The sequence below is a fragment of the Arabidopsis thaliana genome, chromosome 2, assembly GCF_000001735.4.
Source record: "Arabidopsis thaliana chromosome 2, partial sequence".
Taxonomy (NCBI): domain Eukaryota; kingdom Viridiplantae; phylum Streptophyta; class Magnoliopsida; order Brassicales; family Brassicaceae; genus Arabidopsis; species Arabidopsis thaliana.
The window spans coordinates 12,898,422-12,916,826 of record NC_003071.7 but is presented as its reverse complement, the minus strand read 5'-3'; the positions used below and the strand labels follow the sequence as shown (position 1 = coordinate 12,916,826).

At 37.1% G+C, this 18,405-nt stretch overlaps 6 protein-coding genes across 8 annotated transcripts; all 6 read left to right on the top strand.

The window, feature by feature from the left end:
• Positions 1-911: 911 nt before the first annotated feature.
• VSR2 (VACUOLAR SORTING RECEPTOR 2) lies at positions 912-4,308 on the top strand. Of its 2 annotated transcripts, NM_001202708.1 has the most exons (14): positions 915-1,346; positions 1,469-1,880; positions 1,957-2,237; positions 2,304-2,392; positions 2,482-2,551; positions 2,622-2,705; positions 2,792-2,868; positions 2,948-3,029; positions 3,116-3,198; positions 3,302-3,368; positions 3,444-3,572; positions 3,644-3,750; positions 3,842-3,933; positions 4,207-4,308. In NM_001202708.1, exons 1-14 carry the CDS (start codon positions 1,046-1,048, stop codon positions 4,256-4,258), a joined length of 1,926 nt encoding a protein of 641 aa, NP_001189637.1. In that variant the 5' UTR covers positions 915-1,045; the 3' UTR covers positions 4,259-4,308. The 2 variants fall into 2 exon arrangements, with proteins under 2 accessions (NP_180588.1, NP_001189637.1); NM_128582.2 differs by lacking the exon at positions 4,207-4,308 and having other exon boundaries at positions 912-1,346; positions 3,842-4,089.
• Positions 4,309-4,410: 102 nt separating this feature from the next.
• RDM4 (RNA-directed DNA methylation 4) lies at positions 4,411-7,276 on the top strand. Its single transcript, NM_128581.4, has 10 exons — positions 4,411-4,550; positions 4,927-5,069; positions 5,164-5,244; positions 5,333-5,436; positions 5,525-5,599; positions 5,699-5,740; positions 5,878-6,011; positions 6,116-6,307; positions 6,392-6,465; positions 6,788-7,276. The coding sequence occupies exons 2-10, from the start codon at positions 4,967-4,969 to the stop codon at positions 7,021-7,023; spliced, it is 1,041 nt and encodes a 346-aa protein (NP_180587.2). The 5' UTR covers positions 4,411-4,550; positions 4,927-4,966; the 3' UTR covers positions 7,024-7,276.
• A 289-nt stretch (positions 7,277-7,565) lies between these two features.
• On the top strand, positions 7,566-9,006 carry AT2G30270 (LURP-one-like protein (DUF567)). The gene is made up of 3 exons (NM_128580.5): positions 7,566-7,991; positions 8,182-8,382; positions 8,675-9,006. The coding sequence occupies exons 1-3, from the start codon at positions 7,770-7,772 to the stop codon at positions 8,798-8,800; spliced, it is 549 nt and encodes a 182-aa protein (NP_180586.2). The 5' UTR covers positions 7,566-7,769; the 3' UTR covers positions 8,801-9,006.
• A 155-nt stretch (positions 9,007-9,161) lies between these two features.
• On the top strand, positions 9,162-11,482 carry U2B'' (U2 small nuclear ribonucleoprotein B). 2 transcript variants are annotated; one of them, NM_128579.4, is made up of 5 exons: positions 9,162-9,465; positions 9,805-9,977; positions 10,578-10,671; positions 10,785-10,873; positions 11,001-11,482. In NM_128579.4, the coding sequence occupies exons 1-5, from the start codon at positions 9,393-9,395 to the stop codon at positions 11,268-11,270; spliced, it is 699 nt and encodes a 232-aa protein (NP_180585.1). In that variant the 5' UTR covers positions 9,162-9,392; the 3' UTR covers positions 11,271-11,482. The 2 variants fall into 2 exon arrangements, with proteins under 2 accessions (NP_180585.1, NP_001324159.1); NM_001336249.1 differs by having other exon boundaries at positions 10,785-11,482.
• Positions 11,483-11,488: 6 nt separating this feature from the next.
• WRKY25 (WRKY DNA-binding protein 25) lies at positions 11,489-13,619 on the top strand. Its single transcript, NM_128578.4, has 5 exons — positions 11,489-11,974; positions 12,084-12,197; positions 12,287-12,816; positions 12,900-13,061; positions 13,136-13,619. The coding sequence occupies exons 1-5, from the start codon at positions 11,738-11,740 to the stop codon at positions 13,272-13,274; spliced, it is 1,182 nt and encodes a 393-aa protein (NP_180584.1). The 5' UTR covers positions 11,489-11,737; the 3' UTR covers positions 13,275-13,619.
• Positions 13,620-14,011: 392 nt separating this feature from the next.
• ATCHX13 (Cation/hydrogen exchanger family protein) lies at positions 14,012-17,252 on the top strand. Its single transcript, NM_128577.2, has 4 exons — positions 14,012-14,305; positions 14,389-15,393; positions 15,538-15,933; positions 16,084-17,252. Exons 1-4 carry the CDS (start codon positions 14,048-14,050, stop codon positions 16,918-16,920), a joined length of 2,496 nt encoding a protein of 831 aa, NP_180583.1. The 5' UTR covers positions 14,012-14,047; the 3' UTR covers positions 16,921-17,252.
• Positions 17,253-18,405: the final 1,153 nt, after the last annotated feature.

Below are 18,405 nucleotides of genomic sequence, written 5' to 3'. Positions count from 1 at the left end.
ATTGACCAACTTTCTTTTGTGACTTGATTTCTACGTGGGAAAAATGGACAATATATTCTATAGTTTAAGATGATAAAATATTTCTCACTGCAAAAAGAATGAATAAGAACATACGAGGAAGAATGTTAAAGACAGCAAAAAAAAGAAATAAGTCGTATCTAGTTGGTTGATATCCAACTGTCGTTTCTTCATCAGATAAATTTCCAATAATTTCAGACGACACCAACTCCAGTGTTACTCCAGTTGCCATGCGGCTTATCTTCAACCTATTTTTGAAGGCTATTAAGTATTAACATATTTAATATCTCCAAATTAAACATTTGCTACCTACCTTAATTGAAACATTCAAATCTAAGCTCCTTTGCGATATTAATTATGACTTATAAACCAACTTTAAGAAAGAAAAAAAAATTGTTTGTCACACATAATATTAATTGCATGATAGAGCAATGAGAGAAGAACACATTAGTGTTGGGAAAGAATTTTATTACTCTCATAAGAATGAACTAGATAATCATCCACGTTGTGTGAGGGGACAACAAACTATTAGATATTTGAAGAAGTTTTATTATACAGAATTATATATATATACGATTGTAAACAACGGATGCCATTTTTTCTTATAAAGAGAGGCCATGGATTATATTCTTCAATTGAAATAGAGAAACATAGGAGAATTGTTTACTATCATGGATCATATAACTAGTTTGTTAAGTTTCCCCTTAATTATAAGCATCCTACAAAAAAAAGGAGTTTTAAGGTCTATGCGTAGACTCTCGTAGGTCTCAAACTACTCCTATTATTAGTATAGATTTCATTCTTTCTCTCCCGAAAACCAAAAACTATTTTTTTTGGATTTTTGTAACTAAATTCTAAAACAGAAACAAAAATCTAAAAATCTTCCTTCAAACGCTGAGATAATTGCTCACTGTTTTGACAGTTTCAATTCTTTAATGATTGGTCAAGCGAAGCTTTTTGAACATTTTGCTGGCTATCCATTGATGAGTATTTCGAAATCAACTCTCAAAAAAGTTATTGTGTGATCATGAGGACGACGAATGTATGGTTAGTTGTAATAGTATGGGTAACGGTGGGGTGGAGTTCATGCACAGGGAGGTTCGTTGTGGAGAAGAACAACCTCCGAGTGACTTCGCCGGAGTCCATCAGAGGAGTCTATGAATGTGCCCTCGGAAATTTTGGCGTCCCTCAATACGGCGGAAGCATGTCCGGTGCGGTGGTTTATCCTAAAACTAATCAGAAAGCTTGCAAGAACTTTGACGATTTTGAGATTTCTTTCAGATCCAGAGTCGCTGGATTGCCCACATTCGTTCTTGTGGATCGAGGAGGTGTCTCTCTCTTCCTCTTTGATTATTTTGTTACAATGCAAAGAGAAGACTTGTCACACAAGAATTTCATAAAAGGTGACTTGTGAGACAAGGCACCTAATATATATATGTTGTTGTCTCAGATTGTTACTTTACTTTGAAGGCGTGGAATGCGCAACGAGCTGGTGCCGCAACCATCTTGGTGGCGGATAACAGACCCGAGCAACTCATCACCATGGACGCACCAGAGGATGAGACGTCAGATGCAGATTACCTACAAAATATCACAATTCCTTCAGCATTAGTGAGCAGATCTCTAGGGAGTGCCATCAAAACGGCCATAGCTCATGGCGATCCCGTTCATATAAGTCTAGACTGGCGGGAGGCTCTTCCACATCCAAACGATCGAGTAGCTTACGAGTTATGGACCAACAGTAATGATGAATGCGGATCCAAATGTGATGCACAGATCCGGTTTCTTAAGAGGTTTAAAGGAGCTGCTCAGATTCTTGAGAAAGGAGGCTACACTCGCTTCACTCCCCATTACATCACCTGGTAATTCACTCAGTATCTTCTCTTCAAACATGTTTAGTAACATAACATTTTTTTTTAATGTTCGATATATATTTAGGTATTGTCCTGAAGCGTTTCTGGCAAGTAGACAATGTAAAACACAATGCATTAATGGTGGAAGGTATTGTGCTCCGGACCCTGAGCAAGATTTCTCCAGAGGATACAATGGAAAAGACGTAATTATTCAGAATTTACGCCAAGCTTGCTTCTTTAGAGTGACTAATGAAAGTGGAAAGCCTTGGCTTTGGTGGGATTATGTCACCGACTTCGCCATTCGTTGTCCCATGAAAGAGGAGAAGTACAACAAGAAATGTGCTGATCAAGTCATTCAATCTCTTGGTAACCTAACATCTTGACATATTTTACTTTTAATGTTTTGAGATCTTATTCTATGTTTTCGAGTAGGAGTTGATGTGAAGAAAATTGACAAATGCATCGGAGACATTGACGCAAATGCTGAAAATCCTGTTCTTAAAGAAGAACAAGTTGCACAAGTTAGCTTCTTCTTTTTTTTCTTTTTTCTTTTACAGGAGATGTAAACTATTAAAAGTCTAAACGTTTTCATTGATTTGTATTTTGGTAGGTTGGGAAAGGCTCGAGAGGAGATGTGACGATACTACCAACTATTGTGATAAACAACAGACAATATAGAGGTGAGAAAGAAGCAAATTCTTCAAAGTCTGACTCAAACATTATTAGTTAACTAATTTCTCATTGCCACAGGGAAATTGCAAAGATCGGCCGTGCTTAAGGCCCTTTGCTCAGGGTTTCGTGAGACGACGGAGCCACCCATTTGTTTAACCGAAGGTCTTCTTTACTTAATGTACATTTTACTTTTTCACCTGGTTCATGATTTTTAATGTATGGTCTTGAATTTTGTGTTTGGACGACAGACATAGAAACCAATGAGTGTTTACAAAACAATGGAGGGTGTTGGGAAGATAAAACAACCAACATTACAGCTTGCAGGGTACTAAAATAAGAACTTTTATTTTGTTACAATTTATATCAAGCCTTAAAATGAGTATTATTTTCTTGTAATGTTTTAGGACACTTTCAGAGGAAGAGTATGTCAATGTCCCATTGTTCAAGGTGTCAAGTTTCTCGGTGACGGTTATACACATTGTGAAGGTAAAAAAAGTTCAACTACATATATATTCTCTAAGATTCCTAAATCCGATATATAAGTTTCACATGTTTACATTTGGATATTGTAGCTTCGGGGGCACTACGTTGTGGCATAAACAATGGAGGATGTTGGAAACAAACTCAAATGGGAAAAACATATTCCGCTTGCCGTGTAATTTTTACAAAGATTTCTCGACTAACAAACAAAATTTCATCTATTTTGACGTTTATAGTACTAGAAGTAAAAGTTATTCCTATCTTTATGTTGTTCTTAGGATGATCATTCGAAAGGCTGCAAATGTCCTCCTGGATTCATAGGGGATGGACTCAAAGAGTGCAAAGGTATTAGTTGGAATAAACTATAAAACATATATATGGAGCTTCAAAATCAAATTTTTTTGATGTACATAAATGCAGATGTGAATGAGTGTGAGGAGAAAACAGCGTGCCAATGTCGCGATTGCAAATGCAAAAACACATGGGGAAGCTATGAATGTAGTTGCAGCGGAAGCTTGCTTTACATAAGAGAACACGACATTTGCATAAGTATATTACACTCATCATTCATCATATTTTCGAATAAACGAATCATTCACTAATCATTAACTTGTGTACAGATAGAGATGCAAGAGGAGATTTCAGTTGGGGAGTGATATGGATAATAATAATGGGATTAGGTGCAGCTGCTTTAGGAGCTTACACTGTTTATAAATACAGAATTCGGGTAATCAGATATCTCAAATCATTATAATACTTTGTTCATTAATATTGGATATACACATATTTGATTGATTTGTGTGTGTATGTGTGTGCAGACATATATGGACTCAGAGATAAGAGCTATAATGGCACAATACATGCCTCTTGATAATAATCCCAATACTCAACTTTCTTCTCAACTAGAGTTGTAAGAACAATGTGTTCACCAAATTCAACATCAAACTTCAAAGTTCAAACTTTGATCTCATATATAGAGTTCTACGCTTGATTATAAGTTTTTGTCATTTTAATATCACAGATTCAACACTATAAAACCATATTAGTCAAGTCCATTTGATAGTGTGGGCAGGTTTTATATATTTGTTATTTTATTTTGTGTTCATATATATTAATAAACATCATGTACACACAACCAAATAGTGAAAACTTGCCTACCTAAGAATGGATTAACAATGCAAAGAGAAAATGCAAAATATGTTGAATCAGATTTTAATTTATTTTTGTTATCATGAATTTTGTTTCTGCTTTTTAGTTATAAACTTTATAAAACTCTGATTTTAGCCAAATCAAACATTTCTGAAGCCATATTTTGCTTGTGGAAAAAATAAACAGGCTTCGACGGTTTGGGCTTAATTTACTCCACCTTTTAAAACGCCGACGTTTTGAAAAATAAGAAAACGCGGCGTTTTTGTTTCCTCCCCGTCTCCAAAATCGCTTTTCTCTACACTGAAACCGAGTTTGTTCTTCTCCGACAACTTCTTCATCAGTTGGTTTCGTCGTCTCCGAACATAGTTTTCTCGAAAGGTACAGTTTTTTTTTTCTCTTATATCTTCTGTATCTTCAAAACAAACTGATTTCCTTGGCTATATACTCAAGTAACTATGTCTAGGGTTCTTGGAGAAATCGTCTGGTTTCTAATTTCCACAATAGGGTTTTAGAATAGCTCTGCAAAATTGTCACCTTTATAGTTACCTCTAATTAGAGAACTCTTCTGGAGTTTTCACTCTTTTGTTTCCATAGTCGAGCATAAACTTTACTTGTAAATGTGCTTTAGAAGTTTCTGATACCAATGTGAAGAAAACAAAGTCTGAAAGTTAGATTTTTTCTTGGTTTTACCTTAGTCTGTTGGTTGCTCTTTGTTGGTTTTTTTATTTGAAGTTTATATTTTTGTTCTGTTTAGCACGAACCTCACAGTGGGCTGAAGAGTTCTCGGAATAGCCATGGATGGGGTGGGTGAAAGTTCGACTCAAAATGAGGTAGAAGAGAAGCCTGTGATTGTTAGAGTTAAGCGAAAAGTTGGACAGTCTCTGCTCGATGCTTTCTGTAAGTTTCTTCTCTCTTCCTTTGATGTTTGGTAGAGATTCTGTCTTTAGCAATCGTGTGGAAGTGGAAAAACTGATATTGCTTTGGCATTTAGGGTTGGAGATAAATGAAAGACCACTCAAACGGCCGACTCTGGATTTCTCAAAGCTATCTATTTCAGATTCAGGGGAGAGAGGTAATTCTATATTATCTCAGGCTTTATGTGCTTGTACGATGATGGTTTCGACTCAGTGGAGCTTTAATATGTGTTTACATGGATATAGGTCCTTCTGTGGCAGAGGATGTGAAACCGAAGAAGGTGCTAGTGCGGCATTTGGAGACAGTTACGGACTCTGAAACCACAGCTGATATTATCCACTCTTTCTTTGTGAGTGTACTTTCTGGTTAAATTACAAACCCTGCAGGTTATTGTTGTTGTTTGTATGTTCTTATAGTTGTCACTTTGTGCTCTGCAGGAGTCTGATCATAATGAGAAAAGTTGCAGTAAAGGAAAGTTTGAGGAGAGGAAAATTGCTTTCAAGAAAGACAATGTATCTTCTTTCATTTTGTTTTAGTCCTGATTCCAGATTGTCTATCTCTTGACCGTTGCTTGAATGATGGCTTGAATTCATTTTCTTTTTGGCCTGTAGAGAAAGGAACAGCGCCTGACCAAATCTGTACAAAAGCAACAGGTATCGGGCTATTGGTCAAGAACATTGTCAAACAGTTTCTCTGAGATTACCATCTTAAGAAAAGATCTAACACCACTTTACATAGCTAAGTTGAGACTTCTGTAATCATTTAATAATAAGTTCCACTATCTGATTAGATTGCTTCAGAGAATGCTCGGTTTGAGCAAATATGGCGGAGTAGGAAGGGAAACAAGGAAGGCATCCATGAGAAGTGTCATTTCTTTGACGTTATTCGTGTTGATACTGAAGAAAGACGAGACAATGCACAAGAGTAAGTCCCCTAGTAATGTGCATTTGTAATTAAGATCTCAGAGTCAGAAATAGATTAGCTGTAGTTCAATAAACACAGTATGTAAAGGTTTACTCTTTCTGTAGGTTTACATCCCTGGAGGACCAGAAAATGCTCGCTAGTTTCTTGCCTCTCCTTAGAGAATGTATTCCAACAGCAGCTGAAGAGATTGAAGCTGATATACAATCTAGTCACACCGAAGAATACGTTTATGATTATTATGCTGTGAACGAAGAGATGGATATCAGCGAAGATAGTTCCAAGAATCAGTTTCCTCTGTGCGTATTCGTTTTCGTCCTTTACTTTTTCGTCTTTGTCTCTTGTGTCACACCTGTTAATATGGTTTTTTTGTTGTTTTTCAGTGTCATAGTAGAGGATGAAGAAGAATTCTGTGATGGATCTGATGAATCAGACTACGACTCTGAAGATTCAAACGGTACACTTTAATCATCCATATGACTATCTTCACTCTTATTTAACGTCTTAGACCCTTGAAGTTCTGGTTGTGTGTTTCGTTTGCTTTTCAACGCTCCTGTTCGTGCTAGTACTCGCTAGTCTTTTGGAAGCAGAATCAAATCAGGGCATTGTTTTCATTTGATACTACAATCTCTTTTCTCTTGATATATTTTCTCTAATGAGTTAACGTTGAAAACAAGTATCATTGGCATTTTTGATTTATGGTTTCACTCTGTGTTGTATAAACCGAAAGTCAAGAAAGAAAGAATACTTACTATTTATTTATATATTTGTGTGCTCAGCTGAAGATCATCCAAAGACTGATTACCCAGAGGAGGAAGAAGAAGAAGAAGAAGAAGATGATGATGATGATGATGATGATGAATCAGAAGAAGAAAAGAGTGAAGCCTCTGATGAATCAGACGACGAGGAGACTTCAAAACGACATGTGAGAAGTGTCCTTGGAGATGACGAGTTTGATGATTACGCAGAGGATGTGTATGGTTACAGCGAGAGCGATGAGGAGTTTGAGTCTTAGTTAATGCCTAAATGTGTCTACTATTCTTATTGAGAGATACTAAAGAGAATTACCGTAAGGCTGTGAATCAAAATTGTGTCTCCACTTTTAAACGAAATTAGAGGTGAAATCACTGAAATGCATGTAAGGGTGATGTTTTGAACAGAGTAGATCATCATATATATATTCTACAGAAAACATAAAAAAAAAATAAAATCAATACATTTTGAAAGATTATACATAATTCTTAGTTTTTTTAAAACAAACATTTGAGAGGGATGGAAATGCAAAAAAAAAAACCTTTATAAATCAATTCATGTCAAAGGTATGTTCACTAAAAATGTATCTTTTCCAACAAACACATATGTTAAACCATACGTTTTTCCAACCTAATGTAAGTAACACATTTACCATTTTCTATTAATTTATTAATCAAGATCAAACATCAAAAAAATGTGTTATTACTTTTTAGTTTTTTTTTTTGCATTTCAGTTTTGTGTGAAAAAAAAAACAAGAATTGGTATCTCAAGAACGTAAAAGAAAATTATCATTACTATTTTATTATCTTTGGCTTCTACATCCAATTATTTACTTGCTTAATTTTATTCATCTGAATTATTTTTTGGTGTAAGAAGAATGTTTCGCCGCAAAAAAAAAAATCTGATCCGACATCATTAGAACAAAAAAAAACATTGGCGTTGAATATAAGCTGCTTCTCTTGTTCTTCTTCTACCTTACGCTTCTGACTGTTATTAGAGACTATGTAAATGGCTGATTCCGAGACTCCGTATCACCCCGACCCTGAGGATCTCCGGCGTATACCAGTCGATCTCTTCGCTTCCAAAAAGCTTCCCGGACTTTCCTCCGGCGATCTCGGATTTGCCGATTCTTCCGAACATCTCGTCTTCATCCTCCGCAAATCTTCTTCCTCCTTGAAATCTCTCCTTGATTCCTCCGGAGTTCCTCTCTTCTCCATCTCTCGTCTCCACGTAAGCCTCCTTCGTCCCAAATTTCATCGATTTTGGCAATTCTCATCGCTACTTGTTTAAATCTCATTATTCATTACATAGTCCACACGATGTTTATACTTTTTGATTGTTTGGGTTTTGTTAGTTAGTCACTGGCTTGAGATATATCATAAGAACACTTACAGATCTTTGTATATGTATTGGAATGTAGAATGGAGTGTGGGAATTACATAAAGGAGATGTGGAAAAGCGTAAGGATTTGGTTCTAACGGTGAAGCGGACATCGAAAAGATTCAGTAAGACAGAGTCAGAGGTCTCTTTTGCTGGAGAATCGTCCGAAAATCTTGTTATCAAAGGTGTTCCCTTTCAGAAATCTTGTACCATTTATAGTCAAGATTCCATTGTTGCACAGGTAAAGATACTCATCTTCTCCCAATTACAGCACTATTGAACATTCTATAGCTAGACAAGAGTCAATACCGTGTTATACTGGTTTTGATTACCGGGTTCAAAACTCATCGTTTGGATCATGCTTGCTGATGGATAAACAACCAACCCTTTGTTTCGTTCATTTGAAGTCGGATTCATTAGGCTTGTAAAATTTGCTTGGATTCTAATACACTTGTTTTAAAGATTTTTGTTGTTGTTGTTGTGTTTGAACATTTGCCTCAATCTGATTTATGTTCCTTTAAATGTGGTGGCAGACGAGTTTGATGTACAAGCTGAGACAGATTTACGTAGGGAGAAGCAAGTTCCGGTTAACGATATTTCCTGGATCCATCGATCATTCACTAGTAGTCGCAATGGTTGCCATATTTCTTCAAGGATGAAAGTGAAACATCCTCGATTTATTTTCTCAGTGTAAAGAAAAATGTAACACAGAAACAAAAAGGCATTTTAGTACATTGCATTTTTAATGCCTTTTGATTCAATCGGCTCACACGTGAATTGTATTATCTATCACATGAATATTGAGATATACTAAGGTCTAAGGTTAAATCTTTTTTCAGAACAAATTTGCAAGCTCAGCTGGAAAAATACAACATCATTTACATTATTTTAAAAAGTTGTTGAACATTTGAATCAAAATGATTCACAAGACTTTTGTTGGAATTTTGCAATAAAAAAATTGATCTCGAGTCTATAAAAGTCCAATCCCGACCACTCATTCTATTTCCGGTTCAATTCTGTCTAGCCGGTCAAATTCAAATCCGGTCCATCCGGTCGGCTCATTCACGTTGGTACAAAAGTTTAGGAAATCGAACCAACAAACTAAACGGCGTCGTTAAATAGTCTGATGTTGAAACGCAGCTATTTCTTTTACTCTTCTTCGTCTCTCTCATTCCCAGTTCCCACCATTAGGGCTCTCTCTAAATTCCTCAGTCTCGAGAATCTTCATCGTCTTCACGAGCTCACTCGAAGATGTTAACGGCAGATATACCACCGAATCAATCAATCTACATCCAAAACCTCAACGAAAGGATCAAGAAAGAGGGTAAACTTCTCTTCTCGTTTAATCTAATTCGTCAAGTAAATTTCCAAATTCTTAGATGTTGAAACCTCCATGAACTTCCTGTACCAATGATTCAAGCTTCTACAGTACTGAATGTTAGGGTTTTTGCTTGTTTTTAGCTTATATAGAGTGTTCGTTTCTAAATACTAGGGTTTCAGAATCGTATTGAATCTAGTGACAAGGTTATAAGGAAGATATATATGTTGGTGTTGTCTGTTTTCGCCATTGTATGGATAATTGTTATAGACGTGTGAAGTAGTGTTGGCTCAGGGCAGTATCATCAATCTCATGCTTTATCTGACTTGGTTTTTGTTTTCTCAGAATTGAAGAGATCTCTTTACTGTTTGTTCTCTCAGTTTGGGAGGATACTTGATGTGGTTGCTTTGAAGACTCCGAAGCTCCGAGGACAAGCTTGGGTTACTTTTAGTGAAGTCACTGCTGCTGGTCATGCTGTTCGTCAGATGCAAAATTTTCCCTTCTATGATAAACCAATGGTCAGTATTTCATCACTCTTGAGTATATCAATCTCTTTATAGTTTCCATGAAAGTGATCTTCTATGTGTTGTATAGATCGATAGAAGCAAATCGTTAGTGTGTTTGTGTAATTGATTACTAACAATTTGTTTTGGAACCTTTGACCTTTTTCTATTCCCAATCCATTGGTAGTCATATATGTGTTTAGATTTTGTTGCTGTTGATGAGTAACCAATGATTAGTATCCACTACCTTTTCTGTCTTGAGTATATCAATCTCTGTATAATTTCCCTGGAAGTGATATTCTGTGTGTTGTATAGATTGATTGATGCGGTAAAAGCAGAAATCCTTAGTGTGTTTATGTGATTACCAATGATTACCTTTGACTGTGTTATTCTCAATCAACATTTAGTTATATGTGTGTTTGGATTTTGTTGCTGACCTTCTCAAATCACATTCTCTTATGATTTCTGTTGTCAAAATGTTTGTTCTGTTTGATATATACATTGTTTTTATAACTAAATCTTACCTCTTTCGATTGTTTGTAAACTATTCAACTACTTCCAATCAGGTTGAGATTTATTATTATTCATACTTTTTATGTGATCTTTTAAGTGCAGCGCTTACAATATGCAAAAGCAAAGTCAGATTGTCTAGCTAAAGCTGAGGGAACTTTCGTTCCAAAAGATAAGAAGAGGAAGCAAGAAGAAAAAGGTTTTAAACTTTATTTCTTCTTTTTGCATTTTGTCGTAGATGTTGGTTCAATGATACAACTATAAAATTTTCACTTGCATCTAAAGTTAACAAACTTCCTTTCTTACTTTCAGTTGAAAGAAAGCGTGAAGATTCCCAACGACCAAACACGGCTAATGGCCCAAGTGCTAATGGTCCAAGTGCCAATAACGGAGTCCCTGCGGTAAGTGTTCTTGTTCTCACCTTCATCTTCAGAAAAATCTTCCATTGTTGGATCATGTGAACCAAACTATTGTTATCTGGAGATGATGCTGATGTTTTGCGTTTTATCTCTGCTCTTCTTAATGCAGCCTTCGTTCCAGCCGAGCGGGCAAGAAACAATGCCACCAAACAACATACTCTTCATTCAGAATCTCCCACACGAGACAACAAGCATGATGCTACAGCTTCTCTTCGAACAGTACCCTGGATTCAAAGAGATAAGAATGATCGACGCAAAACCAGGAATCGCGTTTGTAGAGTACGAAGATGATGTTCAAGCTTCCATAGCTATGCAACCTCTTCAAGGTTTCAAAATCACTCCCCAGAATCCAATGGTCATCTCTTTCGCCAAGAAATGATAAGAGTCTTGTTTTTGTTTGTTTGTTGTCCTTTAAGACGATAGTACTGGACCAACCAAACCTGGTGTGTATAACCAACCAACGGTTCTATTGGTTAACGGATTAATCCGGTTTTGGTTTAATCATTGAAAGAGACCCTTGAAACGCGGTTTCACACTTGACGATTTATCACAAATTAGGAGACGACTCATCAAAAAAGAATATCTTACTGGTCAACCATTTTATAGAAATATTAAAATCAAAAATGATATTTAGGCCAAAGTAGAAAAAGACAAGAAGAGAGAGAAACAAAAAAAACCTTGCTCAATACGCCACCGTCGTCGTCTTTAACCCAATCTAAAAGCCTCTGTTCTTTTTTAGTTTTATCCTCTTTTTCATTTCAAGATCAATTTCATAAAAAAGTTTCCTTTTTTAGCGAATCCTCTGTTTTAGAAATCTTAAAGTTGTCTCCTTTATTAAAGACCATCATGTCTTCCACTTCTTTCACCGACCTTCTTGGTTCTTCCGGCGTTGACTGTTACGAAGATGATGAAGACTTGAGAGTTTCTGGGTCGAGTTTTGGTGGGTACTATCCAGAGAGAACCGGGTCTGGTTTACCTAAGTTCAAGACGGCTCAACCACCACCTCTTCCGATTTCACAATCTTCTCATAACTTCACTTTCTCCGATTACCTTGATTCTCCTCTGCTTCTCAGCTCCTCACACGTAATAAAGCTTCCATTTTTTCTTAATTTTCTTCTATTTATTGCAGAAATGAAAAAAAAAAAGACAATCTTTTGATCTCTGGCTTGTGTTTTGTCTTGTTTACTTGCAGAGTTTGATATCTCCAACAACAGGAACGTTTCCATTGCAAGGCTTTAATGGAACAACAAACAATCACTCAGATTTTCCCTGGCAGCTACAATCTCAACCATCAAACGCTTCTTCTGTATGTGTTTCCTTATTAGCGTTTTGAAACATCTTCACTTGCTTTGTATTGATGAATCAAACTTAGTTTCGTTTTTTGTTATTTTCCAGGCTTTGCAAGAAACATATGGTGTTCAAGATCACGAGAAGAAGCAGGAGATGATTCCTAATGAGATTGCAACACAAAACAACAATCAAAGTTTTGGAACAGAACGTCAGATAAAGATACCAGCATACATGGTGAGTAGGAACTCTAATGATGGTTATGGTTGGAGAAAATACGGTCAGAAACAAGTGAAGAAGAGCGAAAACCCTAGGAGTTACTTCAAGTGTACGTATCCTGATTGTGTTTCCAAGAAGATTGTTGAGACGGCTTCTGATGGACAGATCACTGAGATCATTTATAAAGGTGGTCATAATCATCCTAAGCCTGAGTTCACCAAGAGACCATCTCAATCTTCATTACCATCATCGGTTAATGGGAGGCGCTTGTTTAATCCTGCTTCTGTTGTTAGTGAACCTCATGATCAATCAGAGAACTCTTCGATTTCGTTTGACTATAGTGATCTTGAGCAGAAAAGTTTTAAATCAGAGTATGGTGAGATAGATGAAGAGGAGGAACAACCTGAGATGAAGAGGATGTAAGTAGTTTTTTTTAATTAGTGGAAGCAAAAGGTTTCTTCTTGGGTTTTGGAAATGACATGTTTTGAGTTTTGTGTAACAGGAAAAGAGAAGGTGAAGATGAAGGGATGTCTATAGAAGTAAGCAAAGGAGTTAAAGAGCCAAGAGTTGTGGTTCAGACAATAAGTGATATTGATGTTCTTATAGATGGCTTTAGATGGAGGAAATATGGTCAAAAAGTTGTCAAAGGAAATACTAATCCAAGGTTGTTTATACAAAACTTAGTTTCTCAAATTGTTAACATGTTTCAAGTTTCTAATCCTCTCTTTGTTGTAACAGGAGCTACTACAAGTGCACATTCCAAGGTTGTGGAGTGAAGAAGCAAGTGGAAAGATCCGCAGCAGACGAGAGAGCAGTTCTCACTACCTATGAAGGAAGACACAATCACGATATCCCAACCGCGCTACGTCGCTCGTGAAATTATTGGGACTTAGTCACTAGTAATATGATTTAGGCTTTCTAAAAACAAAAAATCTTACTATGGCTTATCTTTTGTGCTCATTCACAGTTTGTTTATTTGTTTGTTACACAGTCAATACTTTGTTTTGTACAGAGTGGTGCTTAGTAGTGTTTTTATTATTATCTTGGCCTTATAGAATAACCTCTCTTCTCATCTGTGTGACTTTAAACACTTGAGAGTCCATTTTATAGTTCTTGTGTATTGGTCTTTTGTTTGATTTATGTACATTTTTAATATTCAAATTTGATAAAGCAATAATAATGGTTTGTAACCCACTTTGCTTGATTGGTGCAACACATCTAGCATTCTATCTCCACATTGTGTGAGTTCATTTTATTTATTATTAGAACTTAGAAGTGAAACCAAAACCACAAATTTAGAATGGTTGAGATTATGAGGAAAGATGATCAACCAAACATAATAATAGAAAGAAACAATAAATAGAAACAACAAATATAGGCTCATCTTTCTTCTACCTTCTCTCACATACCTCTATCTCTCTCTCTTTGATCTCACCAAAGTCGAAGAACCAATCTATCTTTTGTGTATTTACTGATAAGAAGAAGTTAGCCTTCATAGCCACAAGTAAAAACAGAGTCCTCTGTTTTCTTCTCTCATTCTCCCTTACATTTTCTCATCAAAAATGAAAACATAACATTGATAGTTTCCCAAACCTAGTCTCTCTCCCTCTTTCTACTCGCTTTCTTCGTTTTACTGATAAGGAAAAGACTATGGAGCTTTCGATGTTTGGCAGAGAAGATACCAACTCGTCGCAGTGGGGCGAAGTGCACGGTCCATTCATGCTGGAAGAGATTGTGTGCCAGGCACAAAACATGCTGACCTCAAGAGGCATTTTCATGAAAAGTAACCCTCTCAAATACGCATTGCCTCTTCTATTGCTACAAATGTCAGTCATCATCGTCACCTCTAGGCTTATCTTCCGCGTCCTTCAACCTTTAAAGCAAGGAATGATCTCTGCTCAAGTCTTGGTATAACTTTCAAATACCGCATTCACTATCTCTTATTGCGAAAATATACGTTTTAAAACATTTTCTTGTTTGTGTATGTGTAGACTGGTGTTGTTTTAGGACCGTCTTTCTTAGGACATAATGTGATTTACATGAACATGTTTCTTCCCGCGGGAGGCAAGATCATAATACAAACGCTTTCAAACGTCGGTTTCGTCATCCATCTCTTCCTCCTCGGACTCAAAATCGATGGGAGTATTATCAGAAAAGCTGGTTCTAAAGCCATTCTTATTGGTACAGCCTCTTACGCCTTCCCGTTCTCTCTTGGGAACCTCACGATTATGTTCATTAGTAAAACTATGGGACTTCCCAGCGACGTGATTAGTTGTACAAGCAGCGCAATCTCCTTGAGCTCTATGACTTCATTCCCGGTTACAACCACGGTCTTAGCGGAACTTAACATCCTTAACTCCGAGCTAGGTCGTTTAGCCACCCACTGCTCAATGGTCTGCGAAGTTTGTAGCTGGTTTGTCGCTCTCGCTTTTAATCTCTACACACGTGACCGGACGATGACTAGTCTTTACGCGCTTTCCATGATCATAGGTCTCCTTCTGGTGATTTATTTCGTCTTTAGACCTATAATAGTATGGCTCACCCAGAGGAAAACCAAATCCATGGATAAGAAAGACGTTGTCCCGTTCTTTCCGGTACTCTTGCTTTTATCTATAGCTAGCCTTAGTGGAGAGGCCATGGGGGTCCATGCTGCGTTTGGAGCGTTTTGGTTAGGTGTTTCGCTCCCTGATGGTCCACCTTTAGGCACGGAACTTGCTGCAAAACTCGAGATGTTTGCTTCGAATTTGTTCCTCCCTTGTTTCATTGCCATTAGTGGGTTGCAAACTAATTTCTTTGAGATAACAGAGAGCCATGAGCACCATGTGGTAATGATTGAGATAATTCTCTTGATCACTTATGGATGCAAGTTCCTTGGAACAGCAGCTGCGTCTGCTTACTGCCAAACGCAGATTGGAGACGCGCTTTGTTTGGCCTTCTTGATGTGTTGCCAAGGTATCATTGAAGTCTACACTACTATCGTGTGGAAAGACGCTCAGGTAAAAATAAATAGACGTTGCTTAATTTGTTTTTTTTAGTTAGGTTTTGGTTCACAATTAGAAATATAGAAAGAGTTTTTCTTCCTATTCACGTAAACTTTTCTTTTAACCTAAGGTAAAAGAAAATTTGAATTTGGGTTACAGGTTGTTGATACAGAATGCTTTAATCTGGTGATCATCACGATTTTGTTCGTAACTGGTATTTCCCGGTTCCTCGTGGTGTACCTCTACGACCCTTCAAAACGTTACAAAAGCAAAAGCAAACGAACAATCCTCAACACGAGACAACATAATCTTCAGCTACGTCTTCTCCTTGGTCTCTATAATGTTGAAAACGTTCCTTCCATGGTTAATCTTCTAGAAGCTACTTACCCGACACGGTTTAACCCGATCTCATTCTTTACGTTGCACCTCGTCGAGCTTAAAGGCCGAGCTCATGCACTCCTTACACCACACCATCAGATGAACAAACTTGACCCTAACACGGCCCAGTCCACACATATTGTCAACGCCTTTCAGCGTTTTGAGCAAAAGTACCAGGTAAAACAGCTCTGGTCTCCGGCTTGAGGGGATGTATGGGTCTAGGCCTATAACCTCATATAAGAGATCAATAACGTTTTCAATTGTTCAAGCATAATTTTTGCATCTGCATTTGTAGATTGATAATAATGGATACTTATCTTATGTTAGGGAGCTCTCATGGCGCAACACTTTACCGCAGCCGCGCCTTACTCGAGTATAAACAACGACATATGCACGCTGGCCCTCGACAAGAAAGCGACGTTAATCGTGATTCCGTTCCACAAGCAGTACGCGATTGACGGGACGGTCGGACAAGTCAACGGGCCCATCCGGACCATAAACCTTAACGTGTTGGACGCGGCACCTTGTTCGGTGGCAATATTCATAGACCGAGGAGAGACCGAGGGACGTCGGTCCGTGTTGATGACCAATACGTGGCAGAACGTTGCGATGCTCTTCATCGGTGGCAAGGATGATGCGGAAGCGCTCGCGTTATGCATGAGGATGGCTGAAAAACCAGACCTTAACGTTACGATGATACATTTCCGTCACAAGAGCGCTCTTCAAGACGAAGATTACAGCGACATGTCTGAGTACAATCTCATCAGTGATTTCAAGAGCTATGCAGCGAACAAAGGGAAAATTCACTACGTAGAGGAGATAGTGAGAGATGGCGTGGAGACTACGCAAGTGATTAGCTCACTTGGAGATGCCTATGACATGGTGTTAGTGGGTCGAGACCATGACCTAGAGTCTTCGGTCTTGTACGGACTCACGGACTGGAGTGAGTGCCCTGAGTTAGGTGTGATCGGAGATATGTTGACGTCGCCGGATTTTCATTTCTCCGTACTTGTCGTTCATCAGCAGCAAGGAGACGACTTACTGGCCATGGACGATAGTTATAAATTGCCTAACGTCGAGCATCAGAAGATTGGTGATACTGGAATACAACAACGTTTCTCTGCTGAAGAAGGTTTCACTACCATTGATCTCGGTAAACGCTAGAGGAACCAAGTGACTTAATCTTGATTTAATTAGTAACATTCATTTTTTAATCATAAGTTCATAACTAGAGATATTTATACATAGATGTATCTAAGAGGTAGATGCATTTAGGATCTTGAGTTGAGTCTCAGGATGTCATCATGTTGTTATAGTGTAGTAGTTTTTTTTCTTTCATTTATATATTAATAAGAGATCAACGTAGTAAGCAATTTTTTGGGGTGAAGGGTTTTATGTGTTGGAGAACCAGAACTATGTGACATATATATTATCATTCATATAGATTGAAGACTGCATCTGACTCCATTATGAACTATATCTCTAGTCCTAAGAACAAATGAGATGCTTAATAATCACTTCTAGGACATATGTATCAAATGTCACTACGTACATCAAAGAAAAAGTAACTCTTAAAACAATTGAAATTCGATCTTTGTAGTTTTTCAATATGTGGATATTTTCACCAATTCTCTATCTCCAACAACCTTGGCTTGAGGAGAATATAAGACATATGAAAAAGAAGAAGAAAAAAACCCAGCTTCATAAACATATATAACAACTAGAAACAAAACACAACAAGGGCCAAAAAGAGAAAGACGATGGACTTTTGGACGTATATCAAAATACGAAGTCCCGTTTGTATCCAAACACAGATATCAGATATGTGACATAAGCCAAAAATGTGCAAATCAAATTCGTACTTGGTAACCGATTTGCTGCTTTTCATTGGAAATGTATCGTGTTTCAATTGTATAATTTTTTGGTTATAAGAAACCTTTTGAAATCATCCATTTAATTACAACGTAGATACTTATCCAAATTTTAAATTTTGGTTTTCTTCCTTTCTTGAAGTTATCATTTACATGTCTGGTCTAATAAAAAAAAAAAGATGTGGTGAACGATAAGATGGGTGTTTAGAAGAGATGGGACATAAAGGATGGGAATCCATGTGAAGGCAGACGAATCATATGCTCTCGCCAGCTTTCATTTTCTTTTCTTTCTTCGTTGAGATTTATTAATATTGTTTTCCATTTCTTAACTTGTAGATGTCTCCATCATATAGCTTTTAAGTTTTTCTCCCAATAATGTTAGCAAGAAAAACAGATTTCTTCGTAAATAATTCACATTCTTTCAATCTTGCTGACTCTAAATTTCAGCTAGAAAGAATATATTCTGAAGAGCCTCCATTACTTTGATATTGATATATGCCGTTACCAAATTTTACAGAATTGTTATAAATAAAAAAAACATTGTTATCGATTTCTTCATGTATAATCATTGAGGCCTTTATGGTATTTGTCCATATATAGTGAATACTACCATTAACTTTCTTTGCACTTTATATGATTGAAAATTTTAATATTATTTGAAAACATATGGTTTGTGTTTTTCAGTTCCACAGACTTATCGATTGGTCCACCTACATGGCTACATCTGCATGTGACGACCTTACATGATTGCCTGACGTCTCTACACTCTTTCTTTGGA

Excerpts from the sequence above, each read along its gene's own strand:
- ATCHX13 (NM_128577.2), top strand. The coding sequence starts at position 14,048 with ATGGAGCTTTCGATGTTTGGCAGAGAAGATACCAACTCGTCGCAGTGG. Across the intron at positions 15,394-15,537 it reads TCGTGTGGAAAGACGCTCAG|GTTGTTGATACAGAATGCTT; the intron begins GTAAAAATAAAT and ends TTTGGGTTACAG. Across the intron at positions 15,934-16,083 it reads GTTTTGAGCAAAAGTACCAG|GGAGCTCTCATGGCGCAACA; the intron begins GTAAAACAGCTC and ends ATCTTATGTTAG.
- RDM4 (NM_128581.4), top strand. The coding sequence starts at position 4,967 with ATGGATGGGGTGGGTGAAAGTTCGACTCAAAATGAGGTAGAAGAGAAG. Across the intron at positions 5,741-5,877 it reads AATCTGTACAAAAGCAACAG|ATTGCTTCAGAGAATGCTCG; the intron begins GTATCGGGCTAT and ends CTATCTGATTAG. Across the intron at positions 6,466-6,787 it reads CGACTCTGAAGATTCAAACG|CTGAAGATCATCCAAAGACT; the intron begins GTACACTTTAAT and ends TTGTGTGCTCAG.
- U2B'' (NM_128579.4), top strand. The coding sequence starts at position 9,393 with ATGTTAACGGCAGATATACCACCGAATCAATCAATCTACATCCAAAAC. Across the intron at positions 9,978-10,577 it reads CCTTCTATGATAAACCAATG|CGCTTACAATATGCAAAAGC; the intron begins GTCAGTATTTCA and ends TTTTAAGTGCAG. Across the intron at positions 10,874-11,000 it reads CCAATAACGGAGTCCCTGCG|CCTTCGTTCCAGCCGAGCGG; the intron begins GTAAGTGTTCTT and ends TTCTTAATGCAG.
- VSR2 (NM_001202708.1), top strand. The coding sequence starts at position 1,046 with ATGAGGACGACGAATGTATGGTTAGTTGTAATAGTATGGGTAACGGTG. Across the intron at positions 2,869-2,947 it reads CCAACATTACAGCTTGCAGG|GACACTTTCAGAGGAAGAGT; the intron begins GTACTAAAATAA and ends GTAATGTTTTAG. Across the intron at positions 3,199-3,301 it reads AAACATATTCCGCTTGCCGT|GATGATCATTCGAAAGGCTG; the intron begins GTAATTTTTACA and ends TGTTGTTCTTAG.
- WRKY25 (NM_128578.4), top strand. The coding sequence starts at position 11,738 with ATGTCTTCCACTTCTTTCACCGACCTTCTTGGTTCTTCCGGCGTTGAC. Across the intron at positions 11,975-12,083 it reads TGCTTCTCAGCTCCTCACAC|AGTTTGATATCTCCAACAAC; the intron begins GTAATAAAGCTT and ends GTTTACTTGCAG. Across the intron at positions 12,817-12,899 it reads CAACCTGAGATGAAGAGGAT|GAAAAGAGAAGGTGAAGATG; the intron begins GTAAGTAGTTTT and ends TTTGTGTAACAG.
- AT2G30270 (NM_128580.5), top strand. The coding sequence starts at position 7,770 with ATGGCTGATTCCGAGACTCCGTATCACCCCGACCCTGAGGATCTCCGG. Across the intron at positions 7,992-8,181 it reads TCTCCATCTCTCGTCTCCAC|AATGGAGTGTGGGAATTACA; the intron begins GTAAGCCTCCTT and ends ATTGGAATGTAG. Across the intron at positions 8,383-8,674 it reads AAGATTCCATTGTTGCACAG|ACGAGTTTGATGTACAAGCT; the intron begins GTAAAGATACTC and ends ATGTGGTGGCAG.